The sequence below is a fragment of the Puntigrus tetrazona genome, chromosome 20, assembly GCF_018831695.1.
Source record: "Puntigrus tetrazona isolate hp1 chromosome 20, ASM1883169v1, whole genome shotgun sequence".
NCBI lineage: Eukaryota > Metazoa > Chordata > Actinopteri > Cypriniformes > Cyprinidae > Puntigrus > Puntigrus tetrazona.
In genome coordinates this window covers 10,818,888-10,836,314 of record NC_056718.1, presented here as the reverse complement: position 1 = coordinate 10,836,314, position 17,427 = coordinate 10,818,888, and the positions used below count along the sequence as shown (strand labels likewise).

Sequence of the window (17,427 nt, the reverse complement as noted above, 5' to 3'; positions counted from 1 at the left end):
AGTGCTAAAATCTGATTTTGTGGTGGTTTTAAAAATCTTAAATCGATTGATGAAGGACTTTGAAAGTCTGACAGTAATCGGTGTAATGATGTAAGCTTTAAATCAATTCAAGCGCTTATGAATTGGAAAATCTGTATCGAAGCCCAGTCAGACTATTTATAAGCAAAAATAATGATTCTGGGACACTGACACACTTTCTCTTGCAAACCGATCAGAGCCAAAAACACGGCAAACGGTGAAATGTAGCGTCGGCTCAAATACAAAGCTCCAAAGGCTTAATTTATGATGTCTCAAAAGAAATACAACAGAGAGAGAGACCCTGAAGCCTTTCACACGAGGACTGGCCTAGTGTTGACAGACTGACATTATAGTGTTCGGTCTCATCCTTCACTGCTGGCAGGTTTCATCCGACAAATAACAAAAAGGTTTTATCAATCAGAGGTTTTATCAATCGGCAGTTCCTGGGACAGACAGTCTTTGTGAAAAGTGAGATGGATAGCAGTCGAAATGCTTTTCTCCTTTCCGTCTTAGTCTTTCTGCAGGTGTTAAAAGTGATTGGGTTGTTTTTCCCTGTCCCATAGCTTTAAATGCTTACGCTGCGCTTTTCATTAGGAGCTAATGGAAAGTATCGTGTCTGAATTTACAGGGAAATAGATTTCTCAATTTCAACCCAATCTGAGGATTAGGGAGAATTGTGGGAAAGGGGGAGTCTAAATACATATCTGTTTTGCACTGTAAATTACAAAACCAGAGATATCTGGTCTGATGTAGTTGAAAGTTAATATCAGTAACAGCTTATTTTACATCTAACACTGCAGTTTTTAAGGGTGCTTTCTTTCACAATGATCAAAAATCTTTTTTGCCCTCAATGATAAAATATGATTCATTCAAAAGTTCATTCAAAAACTACGTTTATTCACCCCATGTCTTTCAAAAATGTACTGGTGCTAAAAAAGCTTCTCTATTTCACACAATGCGAATGTGAAAGGTGACCGTGGTACTGGCAAGGCAAGATTTCTATTGAATTAAGACTATTCCTCACAAAATTAGCACATTGCTTTAGAAGACTTTATAGTGAGATGGACTAAGAAAAAGAGAGGATTTTAAGGAATTCTGCTAATCTTTTTCCTTTTGTGCCCAAGTGAAGAGAGTGAGTTCTTAATGGTTTGATGTTGAGAAAAAAGTTCACAGATGTCCCACCTTGCTCCGTAGCAGACCTCCGCTGTGATGCTCTGGTGTGCTTCTCTCTGACGATGGTTTTACCTTCTCTTTGCTGTTGCTGGAATCGTTGTCCTTTATTATGTCATACTGCCGGCAAAACAAGGCGATTACGGCTGCAGAAACAGAGAAGACACGGTGACATGGAGTTGTTGTAACTCTACAAACCTCTGGAGAGACAGACTGATAGAGTAGAGTCGCTGAAGCATTCAACCCTAGGACAGCTACTGAATAAACAACTGTGCCTCAGCCTCTTACTGTACATGGGCCCATATTCTTAAAACCATCAATGAAAAATTATAAATGAATCACTAATGCCATTAAAGTTTTGTGACTGGATAGCTTGATTCTGAATGCATTCAATAACTTTAATTATTCAAATATCATCTTTAGTGGAAAAAACAAAGCCTGTTTCGAATAAATGTTGTTCCTTTAAACTTTCTGTTCATCAAAGAATCCTCAACTAAAATGTACCATTTTAACAAAATTTTTATGAAATAAATGCAGCTTTGGTAAGCATAAGAGACACTAACATTTGACTCACAGATTAACACAAATGACTAACATTTTAAATATTATTGGTGTAATCGTACACCAACTTGACACTCAGTTCTGACGGCTTAATTTGGTATGGTTTCAGAAGAGCGGGGAAAAAAACTAGACATAAAACAGCTTCTTTTTATTAAACAGAGTTTTAATGAACAATCTGGAAAATAGAATAGAAAATAGAAAGTTTCTCAAAGGAGAATAATTGTTTTTTAGATAATTGTTTTAACTTAGAATGTTTCTTAAATATCTGCAAAAATATTGTGGTATTTGTATGCTTTAGTATGCTCAAAAACTTACATACAGCACCTTTAAAGGGATAGCTCATACAAAAATTAAACTTTGATCTTTATCCATTTACCCCCAGGGCATCCGAGATGTATTGTATGCATTATATGACTGATAATGGTTTGACAAAAAAATCTTTGTTTGTGTTCTAATGAAAAAATGATCTTTATCTGCTAACACCCAGGGCATTCAATGTTGTTTTTCAACACTGTTTTTTCATTAGAATACAAACAAAGGTGTTTTACTCAAACCGTTGTCAGTCATATAATGCAAGTCAATGGACACACAATCTCTGAGAGAAAAAAAAACAAAAAAACATCCACAGACAAATCCAAATTAAACCCTGCGGCTCATGACAATACACTGATGTCCTAAGACTCAAAACGATTGGTTTGTGCATGAAACTGAACAGTATTTATATGTTGTGAATGAGTCAACATAGTGGTGTATTAGAGGAAAAAGAAATTATATAAATACTGTTCAGTTTTTTGCACAAATCGTTTGCTTTGTGTAAACCTTTGTTTGCGTTTTACTGAAGAAACAAAGTCACCTACATCTCAAATGCCCTGAGAGTAAGCAGATAAAGATCAAATATTCATTTTTGGGTGAACTATATCTTTAAAGGTGCTGTATGTATACTGTACCTGTTTTATTAACACGAGTGGTTGAACTAGGTATTGCAGTCCAAATTCAAAATATCGGAGATGTTGGGTTTTTTTTTTACCAGGCCCCTCCTACTCGGACTTGACGCACACGCAGGTTGCCAGAGTCCCGCCCAGACCCTCTTCTGTTTGCCAGCTACCATGACTGAAATTAAATACGCTGTGTTTTCCACCAACTGGCAACCCGGGATTCCGAAACACGATTGAGGAAACTGACAGTGGGCGGGATTCACAAACCAAAATAGAGGCCGACATTCTGGGCCAGATCGCACAAGTGTATAACAGACTGTAGCATTGTTTTTCAGATGAGCAAGTATATTAACTATATACTAAATAATATTATATTTTTATGGTTTAGTAGAGTCAAAATCCTACATACAGCACCTATAAGTTATACAAGTGCTGTAATTGTTCAGTACACTGTTGCATGCCGTTACACCCCTACTTGATGCAATATTGGTTGGAACTGGTTCTTTTAAATAGTTTATTTAGCATTTCTGTGTGTAAATGTATGGTGACAGCATCACTTTTAAATTAGCGAGTGGGGCTGCCCCTGCTCTTTATGTTGGACACGTTCAGCATCCTTTGGATTGAGAGGGGCAGACAGAATTCCTTTCAGTAGTCAAAGCCCAGCGGTGCGAAGACATTCCTTGTTTGCTGGAGTGGCAGTTGCAATTGAGCGCATGAATTATTTTGTGACAGTGAGGCAGACTGGCTCAGTGCCTTACGTAAGCAGAGAAGTGCTTCACTTTCCCATGCCCTTCTCAATATTCAGCCAGTACATTTCATATTTTATCAGTTTAATGCATATTATGTTTTTTCGAGGCTTTTAGAGCTGGCATGTATAGCGGAATTTTAAGCACCACTGAAATAATTCAGGTGAAAAATGAATAACCATTAGAAGATCCGAGGCAAATTATGATACGCTCTCTCTTTTTCAAACTCATTTGCTTTTCATCTCTCTCGGAGGTTAATAATTCATGAGGTAATGTTTGCAAGCGTGATTTTTCTCAGTAGGCACAAACAGTCGGAACAGAATTCCGGGACTTGGACGTTATTAATAGAGTCGACACATTTCCTTTAAACTGACATCAGTGTCTCACCTGCCCACATAAGAAGCACCACCACAATGATGATCATCTCTCCTGTCTGCAGGTGTCGAGCTTTATCCAGGCCTTGGACAGTCGGGTCATCTGTTAGAGGAGACAGAGGGTCGTCTGTGATTGATTGTACTCAAAACTGAACATTCATTTGTAGCTGATACAGTCATTACTGAGCCAGCTCTCAAATTAAAAGTGAGAATTGAAAAGTGCACAATTTTCATTCTTGCGGTCATGAATCAGACATTGTGATGATAAATTTTCCATGCACTACTGTTTAAAAGTTTGGAGTTTTTTCTGGAAGCGTTTTGGTTCAGGATGCTTTAATTAAAAAAAGAGCATTTAATAAAAGAATAGCATTTATTTTAAACAGTAATCTTTCATAACATATTAAATGTTCTTACTGTTAATTTTGAATGACCCTCTACATTTTTTATGGATATTTAAATAAATAAATATACATAAATACATGCAAAATCAAATAAGAATAATTATAACATACTCATGGTGTGTGTGTGTGTGTGTGTGTGTGTGTGTGTGTGTATGTGAAAAATTACCAGACCCATTAACATTTAATCAAAAAAAAGAACAAAATGTTCATAAACACATTTTTCAGGAACATTAACTATAGACCGGGATAGCAGACATTTTTAAACATTAAAATACTACACTTAAAATAGATACCTTAAAAGTGACTATAACTTTTTTAAAGGTACACTGTATTTTTTGTTGTTGCTGTTGCAATTAACAATATGTAAATATTGAGCGAATACATGCATCTGCCAAACTGTGTTATTGCATTACCTTCGACTACTATAAAAAGTATTTCATAAATATTTATACTTCAGGATGGATTGCACTGGAAACTTTATTCTGTTTATTGTCCAAGCATGTTTACATCATAACCATAAATATGGACTTCATGCAATGACCAAAACAATGTTCCTCTGCAATTTTTCGCTTCAACTAAAGAGCCAAAAGTTACTGAGTGTAAAAATGAAAAGGAAAAAAAATGTAGAATGCTGCCAGACACTTATGTGATTAATTTTACTTTTGTTAAGCCCTAAGGATGTGTCCCGAAGGTGGTCAGTTTCCCAGCATCCCAATCAGCACCACCATTCAACCACTGCCTGATCCACCCAGCCATCTGTCTTCATTATTAATCCAGTGTTAAAGGGATTGAATTCAGGCCCATTTCCTCCAAATATCTTTTAACCTGTGTGGAGTTGGTCCAGAGCACCACTCTTCCCAATTGCTGTTCATCTCTCCATTAAAGCAGCAATGCCACCGAGACACCTGCTGTCATAAATTGAAAAAGAAATGTTGGGAAGGGTGATATTACACCCAGCCAATTACTGGATATCACATGCATTGTCGTGACTTCCACTAGTGGTCTCACAGTACCGAGATGAACCCTTGCTCCCGTTCACATTCTCCGCCGCTGAACACTCAGGATAGAAGACAAGCGAAACGTTCCTCTCATCAGCACCATGAATATTTATGACGATAAGTGTGGAGGTTTTTCACTCATGTGTGAAAAATGAACGCTGCCTGTGCTCCACGAGAAGGTTCAACCTACCCTTGCCACATCTCTCAACAGAGATAAGAGCCTCATGTGGGACGCAGTGCTGTTTATTTAACTGGTAAGGTTCCAAAAGCCCAACAGGGAAGCTGTTTAGAGCACTTTAAAAAAGAGCTGCTATATGCCAGACAACATAATGCTTTCTCGCGTTTTCTTTGGTGTAAGGATCCAAAGCAAGACATCTGCTCGTTAGTTCCACAAGCCTGAAATCAGTTCAAAGACACTGCTGCACATGTACTGTGACATTCTTATGAAGAGCACCAAGAGAATCACTGCAGACGCACATATTTTGCCATCATTTACCGACGCATGTTGTTCCAAACCTACACTCCTATTGACATTGATGGTTAAATGAAGAACCTTTAACATCCGTGGAACTTTTCCTTAGCACAAAATGTACTTTTATAGTGGAAAATGAGTCTTCAAATTGTTCTTTATTAAGATAAAAATAGTTGTTCTAAGAACTGTCCAGTGAAAGGTTATTTGGGTTATTTCTTTTGGAACCTTGTTTAAAGAGATTGTTAACCCAAAAATGGAAGTTCTATCACCTTTTACCAACCCTCAAGTTGCTCTCAACCTGTATGAGATTCTTTCTTCTGTTGAACATCATATATTTTGTGTTTTAAGTATATATTTTGAAACAATTTGGAAGCCACTGCCTTAAAAAAACTAAATACAGAAGCTGGCAGCTGCCGTCAACTGTTCATTACCAACAACTTTCAAAATATCTTCTTTTGTGCTCAACAGAAGGAAGACACTTATAGAAATTTGGAACAACTTAAAGGGATAATTCACCAAAAAAAATGTAATTCTGTCATCAACAGGGTCAGAAAGCTCTTTTATTTAATCAAAAAATATCTTAATTTGTGTTCCAAAGATGATGTCTTACAGGTGTAAAACAACATGAGGGTGAGTAATTAATAACATATTTTTTCTTGTCTATATCACTTTATTTCTTCTGTGGATTAAAAAAGAAAATCTTTTTTCCATACAGTGAAAGACTCCACTAACTTCGACTGCATGAACAAAACGTACATAGACGTTTTTCAAAGCATCTTCTTTTGCATGGGTAATTTTTAGGTGAACTATCCCTTTAAGTGGATCAGTATGCATCGTCACAAAGACAGCATTGTGCTTGCTGCAAGTAGTTTATTGTCTTTCTAGTCATAAATATGATAGGTCTTTCCTCATCAGGATGCACAGGTTTGTTTGTTAGACCTGCAGGGCCTGGTCTTTGATATTGACTCAGCTTCTACAGACGCAGTTCTTTGAAGTATCACAGTAATTGAGTCCAATGGGAATCATCTTCAGCGCAGTCTGACAGCACATGAGAAGCATTGGCCAAAAATACCTCCGAGATGCGAGTGAAACTGTCTAGAGTCACAAAACAAGACACATTACTCAATGACTTGGCACACTTTTCCTATCTCTCTCTGTTGTCTTTACGAAGATGACTTCTTTCCTTTTTGGATTTGTTTGGATACTGGTCAGATTCCTCAAGCGATTATGACAAGTTGACATTGAGAGTTGAAAAACAGAGCTCTGCATTGGATCGTGTTCCCTGTTCGTAAGCAGATGGCAAATACTCCCTGCTAAGTCTAAGTCTCTTCCAATTTCAAATCTATGCACCGCAGGATAGAGGAGGGAGAATTGGAATTTAACTTATTTTGCATCATGATGAGACTCATTATTATAGGAACCCTGATGCATTGAGAGAGACTACACTAATTGGGACTCCTCTGAACATGCAGTAAATCACTGGGTCACAATCATGCAAATGTCTAAGACTTGAAGGATGCACTGTTAAATTCTTTCTCTGGCAGAAACTTTAACCTTCACTTTGAGAAAATGAATGTAATTATTTATGTTGAAGATGCTGAACTTTTAATATTCAGATCAGTGGTCAGTATGGGTGTTTTTATGACCGATTTTTAAACTGTGAACACATGGAATAACCAAATATAATCAGAAAGATCAAACAATTGTTTTTTCAAAACGTTATTTTTAAAAAGGAAAAATGTCACAGAAGAATAGAGTTGAACAGTACAGTGACAAGCATGAAGAGTAACATTTCATTCCACTAAAAAAGATCAAATAAATGCATGCGGAAAACCTATAATGGCCAAGGACTAAAAAATAAAGAGAATGAGAGATGTTTTACAAGTTCTTGAATTTTAGCCACTATGAAAAAAAAGATAAGAAATTTATTAACATTGGACAATAAAATCTCTTCTTTTTAAAAATGAGCTTAGAATCAGTTAAGAGTATGTTGTTTATCACTCCTTGTACGTGTAAGCTCTACCTAGGCTGCTTCTGTCTTAATGACAGGCCTTTTCTCCTCGCTTGGATGAATTTAGACTGCGGCCTTACACACAGCTCAAAGGCAAAATGAAGCTAAATTCACACTTTCATAAATGAAGTTGTATGGAAGTTTTTTTTTTACACTTATTCAATCATAAAGGAGCTTTAGACATATTTCCAAATGTAGCCCATTTAAACTGAAGCTCTACAGAATCATTTGATTTCAGTGAACCTAAATTACACTTCCTGTATCAGGAAGAGTTAAACGTGATGTCTTCAAAACAAATTTGATGATACATTCTTAATGCGCTGAATATGTTATCTCAGTTCAAGGCAGGAGAGCATTAATGACATATCGAGCTTGTTTCCGAATTACGTGCACCCTTGAATGCTCCGATGATTAATTTCAAGCACTTCATCCGCGTCGGTGTGCATAAGACTGGATGTTTTGTTCATCTCAACATGGCTGGCAAAAATAGCTACTCTCGTGTCAAAAGCGTCTTCATTTATCTGGTTTTCAGTGCTAGATTTCATGCAGGAGAGAAAATCTCTCAGAAACATCTCGTATCAACACAACATTGAAATGGCTGTTAATAATCCACTCAATTGGCCTGCTATTAGGGACCACCCGCTTGTTCCGCACAGCACACCCCCCTGAGAGGCAGCGAGCTGATTAGAAATTGGAGCTGAAAATGAGAGGCAGTAACAAGGTCTACCTGCATTCATGCGTGAAGCGTTCATCAATAATTAATTGGGTTGTAGGAAAGGGAACTGTTGAACACAATGGCGGAATCCTCCGAGAATGTAAACAGTCAGTGCGCTGTTTGACGTTTCACATTTTTAACACACTAAAATGTCAAGCTGTGCCGGCCTGCACCAACGGTGGGAAGAACGATATAGCACTGTCGTATGAGAGCAGGGGTGGGCTGTTACCTTGGTTTGAACTGTTTGAGGGGAAGCGGTCTGTTTTCTTTAGGGTTCTGAAGTGGACACGTTTACTGGCCTGGCTCTCTCCGTAAAGGCCGATGGACTGCACTTGTATAATGTAATCCGTCTCCTCCTCCAGGTCCCACAGCACACAGGACCTGCTGGTGGTGTTCACCTCCCTGATAAACCTCTGCATTTTGCCGTCCATTCTCTGAAAGAGTTGAACCACCATTGATATTGAACAGAATATATACAATTTATAAGAACACTTCTATATTCACCAGATAAAAATAGCTTTAGGTCAGTTATTTCTGTATTTTGCTGTGGTTTGTTATTAGAAAATATAAGTTTACGTTTCCTAATATTTTGCCATTAATTGCAATAATTCAGTGAGATTTCAGATTTCTGATCTGATCATCATCCAGTCTTTCCGGAATAATATAAAGAACAACAAACTCTGGCAATGTCTCCAAGATGCTTCAAGCAACCTACCTTTGTTAACAATACTACTGGGAGACCAGATCATTACACTAACAGGGACTTTAAACAAGCACTTTAAACATACAACAGGGCAGCACAATTAATTCAATTTCAATTTACAGTTAAGGGTGCCACAGTCATGTAATTGTTAAAAGGAGCAATACCAAAATTAAATAAATAAATAAATAAATAAAGCCCCACTTTCATTATTCTGCATGCTTCAGATACGTGTGTGTGTGTGTGTGTGTGTGTGTGTGTGTGTGTGTGTGTGTGTGTGTGTGTGTGTGTGTGTGTGTGTGTATGTGTGTGAGTGTGTATGTGTGTGTGTGTGAGAGTGTGTGTGTGTGAGTATGTATGTGTGTGTGTGTGTGAGAGTGTGTGTATGTGTGTGTGTGTGTGTGTGTGAGAGTGTGTGTATGTGTGTGTGTGTGTGTGTGTGTGTGTGTGTGTGTGTGTGTGTGTGTGTGAGAGTGTGTGTATGTGAGTGCGTGTGTGTGTGTGTGTGAGAGTGTGTATGTGTGTGTGTGTGAGTGTGTATGTGTATGTGTGTATGTGTGTGAGTGTGTATGTGTGTGTGTGTGTGTGTGTGTGTGTTTACAGGTTATCTTAAAGGAAGGTGCCTTTGTTTGTTTGTTTTTTATTATTTTGTACTGCTCTCTGAGGTCCAATTATAATGCTATCAAATTTACACATCAAAAACATCTGTCCTGTTTTAACCCCCCTACACTCATGTTTTTGACCATGACCCTTTTTCTATTGTTTTAATTTTAGTTTTAGTATAACATTATAATACAACCATATTTCAACTTTCTTCAAAGAAATGGTCACTTTTTTTTAAGGTCTAATACTCGCTATTAACAAACCATTTTGACAAACTAAACATTTTGCCCCAAACTAATTTCCTGCTTTTTGAGGTTTCTGTAGAATTTGCAAACTATGAAACGTCACCTGGTATTTGCTGACATTTCAAATGGCTCAAGCTGTACAGTAACAGTAAGCGCTTTCCGTGAGGTCACCTAATAAGTATAAATCACAAGTTAGGGCGCCTAAAGGATCTTTTTGAAGCCCTGAGAGCCGAACACGACAGCCTTTCATTTCAGCTATAATTCTGCCCTCTAACTTAATGTTGCATTTAGCTCTGCCTTGGTTGGTCTTTAAAGTCTGCAAATAGATCCAAAGCACTTTCCTCTGCCCTTGAGCTCTGAAACTGCCTCTAGGTGTGGGGGAGTCTGATAGAAGTCTTTGGCTAAATGAATAATGCATTAATCTGTGAGCATCGCCTGCGCAGCCATCACAGACATGCAGACAACAAATTGCATAACATGATTGACAGATATATCTGTAATTGTTTGAATGCGAAATGTGTCAGTCACTTAGACAAGAAATAGCTTCTGATTTCAGTAAACCACAATGTTAACATTTTGCTGTGAGGATGTGACAGTAATCAATTCTACATCTTAATATGACCAAACTCACATCTACCTCACTTTTCTTTGAATAAGTTATGTATAAAGTCTTGAATGCATGAATTATTAGTATGCATTTTAATCAAAACTTTTATAAAGGTTTAGAAGTTCTGGTGTGGCTTCTGATTGGTCAGTAGTGTTCCAGATATGCTAAAACTGGTATGATTTCATTTACAAAAAAAAAAAACAAATTACCTTTTTTACTAATTATTTTCTTCATTTTTAGAAGAGCACTACAAAATATGTTAGACAATGAAATACTGCTATTTGTCTAGTAAAGATTTTTTGTATATTTTTAAGAAATAGATGTTTTAATTTTGAAAATAAATAAGAAAACGTGCAAATTAAGTGATTTAAAAGTGATTTCCAGGCTAAAAGCATTTGTAAAATTGGAATACCTAAATACGCCAGAGCTAAAGTCAGACCGAAATTGTTTGGATATAATCCAAAACACAGTGTGTAAATGTCTCTTCTACTTGTTTATATAAAGAACACAAGCTGTCTGTGCACATAAGCTCAGAAATATTAGAACTGACAGTTTATATTTAGTGTAATATTTTGAAATGTATTTCCTAGAAAAGTGATTTACCTGTTGGGAGATGGAAAAGCCGATAATGATGTCACCCTCAGGCACCTCCCAGGACACAGTTGCTGAATCAGCTCTCAGGTGCATGACTGACACATTAACTGGAGCAGGAGGACGGTCTGAAAATACAAAATTAATGCTATTAACTTTGAATCAATGAACCCTGATAATTTATATATAATTCAGAACTTGTCAGGCCCACTTAATCTATGTTATTAATTAGAGGGCAATAGCGATAGAAATTATTTAGTGGCATAACTACACTGGTATTTTATTATACTTCCACTCTATTTTAGTGCAGAAACTAGTACAGCCAATGCAATTCAAGAAAACTACTAAAGCAATAACTTACTGTTTCACAACAATGTCGTCATGGACAAGCTATTACTGTCCCATGAAAACGCAACAATACACATCCACAGGTTTAAGATATGTTGCTGTGCTCAGTTTTCATTTGCTGTCCTTTTATAAACTGTCTGAGTCGCTTGCCAAGAAAGCTTTCCAATCTGACCAATCAGATTTGGGATGTAAAACATTTACTCCGTGGCTTGATCTCTTCTCACCGTCTCGCTCTCTGAGGAGCTGCAGCTCTCTCTAAAAGCAAACCCACTACAACACCCTCAGATGTTTTATGCAAAGCTATATTTCTTTTTTTCCTTAATGCTAGTACATTCCCCTCTGGGTGACATGTTTAAATTGGTATCTTGAAAGTTGTTTGGGTCCATTATGTTGTTTGCTATATTACCAGTTCACCGCTTCTTTTGTGATTAAAGTCAGCGTTCAGAGGCGACTGAACCAAAATCAGACTGACATCGGAAGAAATCACTAAGGATTTAATCAAAGAATCCAAAAACAAAAAGGAACTGAAATAAAATATATACTGTAAAGCAGAAGTGATCCGCTCATGACTATGTTTTATTAAAACTGCTTTCTGAAATTGACTGAATTGAGCACACTGTGTTCTATATGAGGCTTTTATGTGGGTCCTTTTTTTTTTATTCAGCTCAGCTGTAGGGTGCTCGATCATGATTTAGGAAGAAATAGACGAGCTAATTAGTCTCACAAAAAGCAGAGAAGAACAGTGGCAGATTCAATACTCCAGCACATGCCTCTGTCGCTTTGGAGAAAATAGAAAGGTGGTGAACTAGACTGAACTGAGAGAGCATTTTCTAGCATCTCCTCTGAGAAGTGCTCTAATGGACTTTATGTGTTTGTGTGGGCGATTGCAAAAAGGGGAAGGGGTGTTTTTTTTGTTCCTGTACCCGAACCCATGCAATAACATCAACAATAACAAATACAGTCTCTTAGCTGAGTTACATAACAGCTGTTTTGAAATAAGTTGTTGCTTGTTGCACGATGTGCAAGTTCTGGTTCTGTATGACACATCTTTACCAAAGGACCACAACATTAACAGAATAATTACTACTACTTTAGACTGTGTGCACTGAATTTATTTAGTACACAAATTTCACAATTTGAGATTACTGACATAAATGAACGTTTCTACAACATTGTAATTTGTTGAGATACTCATTTTTATTATTTTAGTTTCTGGATCCGCAGTATTTTGCTTTATTCTCCTGTTTCCTATTCATTTTTCTTGTTCTCATTTAGTTAATTCTGTTCATCATTATCGCCTGTTTATAAATCAACTTGTTTGCTCATTAGTTTCCCTGTCTTCATCATTCAGTTTCTCCCCCTTTTTGTTGTCGTGGATTATGGTTTGTTACGTGAAATACGTGAGTTGATGCTTTTGAATTTAGAAGTAAAGAACCTTTAATGTTCTTTAATTCAAAGCAAAAGAATTGAGCATGAACTGAGCATGGGACATACTTGGACTTTCCAACATGACAATGATCCAAAACACAAGGCCAAGTTGACCCGTCATTGTCTTTCAGCAGAATTCATCTAAGTCTCCTGTCCTCAATATCATTGAGCCACTGCAAGAAGACTGGGCAGCCTTACCATCTGAGAAGATAAAGCGCCTTATCCACAACTCCCACAAAAGACTTCAAGCTGTCATTGACGTTAAAGGGGGGCAATACACAGTATTAAGAACGTTATGATTTAAAAAGAGCAAACATGGTTGTTTCATAATAAATAATTTCAGCCAAACATGTAACATAAGGCTTTCATAATAAAACCCTGAGATATGTATGTAACTGACTGTAAAATAAATGAGCAAACAACGGTAATTTTCTTCAAATCTGTGCCAGTCACAGAACGGATCCACATATGCTGTATTGTGTGCTCTATTGCTCTGGATCGTTGAATGTAAATTTGAACTCAATTAAATAAAAAATGTATTCATTAATTAAAATAACTTGAAAATGTATTATTTTCTGAAAACCACATGCACAGATATGTTCAGGCGACGCCAGGCAAAAGTCCTACTTTTGACACCTGCTATAGAGTTTCTCATTTGTCATCTCTGATAAATTAGATAATTTAAATAGATGGATAGATCTCCACTTAAATAAATCCCTCTTGAGCACTGGCATATAGCATGCAGTAAGGCCAGCAGTGGAGCTTGAATCTGCATTTGTCATTTGTCTAGTATACTCCAACGCTAATCATCAGCAACAAAACCCATAATGCATCACTACACGGGAGAATCATGCTCAGTATCTGGTAATCAATGCCCTGTGTTGACGCCCTGGGAGGTCACTAGTATGGCAGCACTCATCTCCATGCAGCTATGATCATACACAATAGGGGTCACGGCTGATTATGCCGCTCTTCCTCGCCCTCAGCAATGGCTGTGTAAATTGGATGGAGAGAGGTCTGACTCCAGCTCTGCACCAACGATAATCATTTTGAGGAAGGAGAGAGCCACCTCGGTGAAGGCTGACTGTGACATCAAAGCGTATGCGGGGTCACATGCATCAAACCTTCCATTTTAATGAGCTCCCAGATTTGCAGCTACATCGTTGTTTTTGTGTAATTCTGTGCGCAAGAGGTTATTATGAGCTCTACATCTATGCTGGCCGTTATATGTTTCATAAGATATTTATACAATACTACGTGTGCAAAAGGCCACAAGCTAGAGGCAAACAGACAGGGGAAATACACTTTCGGCTGTAGACAACATGGGAAAGAGAAAAAACAACACGATCTCATGAAAGTGCGAATCAATAGTGTGCCAAATAAAAAAAAACGTATTATATTGATATGTAAAAAATGACTTGTGCAAATGATGTGTACATGCTACGCGATGGGAAGGATTAGTGTTGATACAATATGCATATATACATACATATATACACATATATATATATATATATATATATATATATATATATATACATACATACATATGTATATATATATATATATATATATATATATATATATATATATATATATATATATATATATATATATATATATATATACATATATATATATATATATATATATATATATATATACACACACACACACACACAAACTTTTTAGCAGTTACATTGAAAACAATTGCAAATAAACCTAGAGATAGCAGTGTTTACTACAATCTGTTGATAATTATTAATTAATGAAGTCATACTCACTTACTGTATATTTGTTGTTGGAATGAATTTCCATTAATATTTTTAGCTTTCAAACATTTTTTGTCAAATTTGTTAGGTAATATAAAAGCTAATAGCTTTGTCCATTTGTGTGAGAGAAAACTGTTATAATATGTTGTCACACACTAAATGCCAAGCCAGTTTCTCTCCATCTGTCCAGCAGATGCTCACTGAAGTGAAAAATGAAAGATTTTCGTAAACTGATATCATGGGAGAACATCTGCCAGGGTCATGTTTAGCAACATCAACAAATGTATTTGTACCTCAGAGTCTGATAAATTATGTCTCATCATTACAACTGATAATTTGTCACAGAAAACAGCTAATATTTGTACGCTGAACAAATGTTTCAGTGTGAAAACACAAAATCCCAGTGACCATAGAATACATTCTGCTAACAGCACAGTTTGATGCCAGTGTCCAGAAAGGACTAATGACACATAATGAATTGCCAATTTTTTTACTTAATAATATAATGAACGTTCTCCGCTGAACAGGAATAGAAGGCTCTTATGAAACAATTCATCAGGTTTTTGTCATTTTAGCCATGACATTTACCTCATTCTTCCCCAGCGAGAGCTCATTGTCCTTGAAGTAATAGAGGTTACACGTGTCTGAAGGTAGCTTCAGACTGCGATACATGGACAGGCATAGGCTCTTAAGTGATGTGGAAAATAATTGTTTAGATAAAGGAAGATGTGAGTTATGGTGGTACCGTCAGAATTTGCGATGTATTATCTTACTGTCTGTGAACATATAGCTTAAAAATAAAGGAGACATAATTCACAGACCTCATCTTGTTTCAGTCTAACATGCATTTTTACTGCTAAACTTCATATAGAACGTGTATTATTTTTAATAATATTTTATATGGTATGTCTTAAATCTAACTTATCACATATTACTTCATTTTGTGTGTCCAAAGCAGAAAAATTAAGTGGAAAGTAAACAATATGGAATAATAAATGGAAAATAACAATTAAATTTTAATTTTTCAGTGAACTCTGTCATTTACATGTAACATGAAATATAAGACAATACGTAATGCATCAATCCGTTACCTATATATTTAGTGAAATCTAGCTGCTGAACTACATCACGTCAGATGTTGGAGTATCTCGCAAATGTGCACTGCAAATGTGGATGAATATACTGATGCAAGCTTTGCTTCCATTAGCATCTGACAAGAAGCGATGCTCATAGCTGTAATAAATCGTAAAACTCACAAAAAGCAAGTATACATTTTATGTAAAATAAGACTGTCTATCGTTATCTCAGCCATGTCTCAGCCACTCAAGCGTAAGTCAGATGCACTCAAATCTGTTACATAACAGAAAGAAGAGCGCAGGTCACCCTGGGTAAAACACTGAGCATACAGTTAAAAAGCAAGAGGCCACATGAGACACGCAGACATCCTGTCAGAGTAATTCACAGGAAATAGGCACATAGCAGCATTTCAACTGTTCCTCATGATCTGGGAGCAGACCAAAATCTCCTTCAAAGAAACCTTCAACATGCAATCTCAACTCACAATTCACGAGTATGAAAGCAGAATAAACATGTGTGCTCCGAGTCAGAATTTTGCATGGCTTTGATCCTGCTAGCTAAAAATACACTTTTAGACTAAAATGTTTTCTTCAAATGTTAAGTAATGCAAGTCCTCCCAACCTCAGTTTAAATTGCAAATGTGCATATTGATTGCTCGAACAACTGCTTTCTTTTCCAAATTGAGGATTTAAATGAATCCTCTTGTTACATGCAGGTCTGTTTGGGCGATGCAATAAAGAGACCGCAACACAAGTCATTTGTCTTCACAGCCTAAACGTGGCATCTCTCTCCCCGCACCATCTCTGTCCATCACTATGTTATCTCATGCTCTAATGACCTCCGGGCATGCAATGGATTCTGGTAAGAGGTTAGTGCTTCATGATAGATTTCGTGAAATCTGTCTGATCCTCTCAGGATAGACAATGCACTTACAGATAGAGCTGCAGGGTGTTCTATCAACACAAAGCCACAGAGGGAGATCGTCCCGGCCTCAGGGGAACACTGCACTTTCCCGACGGAGCGAGGTGTCACTGTAACACCAGAACACCCCACACTGCCCTTGAACAGTCAATGGGTTTTCTAAGGACAAGATGGAGAACTCAAGAATAGAATATTTTACAACAAAGAGTAACGCAATTGTGTGTGTGTGCGTGACAAATGAGGACATAAATTTGTATTATGACATTCATACGACATAGGTATTACAAAGAGAAGGTGACTTTTCAGGACATTACCTGTGTCCCCACTTATCAAAACTGCAAAGAATGGAGTGTATTAAAAATTTGATATAGCATAAAGTTTCCTGTAAGGGGTAGGGTTAGGTGTATGGTTGATGAAGGGCAATAACACAAAAATACAAAAACCATTATGCCTATGGAATGTCCCCCACTTTTCACCAAACAAACATGAGTGTGTTTGAGTGTATGTATATATATATATATATATATATATATATATATATATACACACATACATACATCTATATGTCCTTCTAGCTTACCTAACCCCAAGTGTATAGTGGTATATTATCCCAATCAATAAGTAGTTCTTTCTTAAAATGTAAGATTTAGAGGAAAACTTCAGAACTTTTTCCCATCTAACATAAATGAATAGTGGCCTATTCTTGACAATCCCAAAAAATACATATTTAAGCA

General features: G+C 36.8%; 1 protein-coding gene across 3 annotated transcripts in view; it reads right to left on the bottom strand.

Annotated features, from left to right (window-relative positions):
• Window positions 1–17,427, bottom strand: part of fndc4a (fibronectin type III domain containing 4a) — a 29,860-nt gene that overhangs the window by 2,546 nt on the left and 9,887 nt on the right. For 2 of the 3 annotated variants that reach the window (XM_043218699.1, XM_043218697.1), the window contains exons 2-5: window positions 11,160–11,275; window positions 8,631–8,835; window positions 3,818–3,907; window positions 1,201–1,334 (exon numbers count right to left, since the gene is read on the bottom strand). In XM_043218699.1, coding sequence (XP_043074634.1) covers window positions 1,201–1,334; window positions 3,818–3,907; window positions 8,631–8,835; window positions 11,160–11,275 — 545 coding nt within the window. Of the gene's footprint in view, window positions 1–1,200; window positions 1,335–3,817; window positions 3,908–8,630; window positions 8,836–11,159; window positions 11,276–11,508; window positions 11,531–17,427 lie in introns of those variants that run through there. The other variant, XM_043218700.1, reaches the window with a different exon arrangement.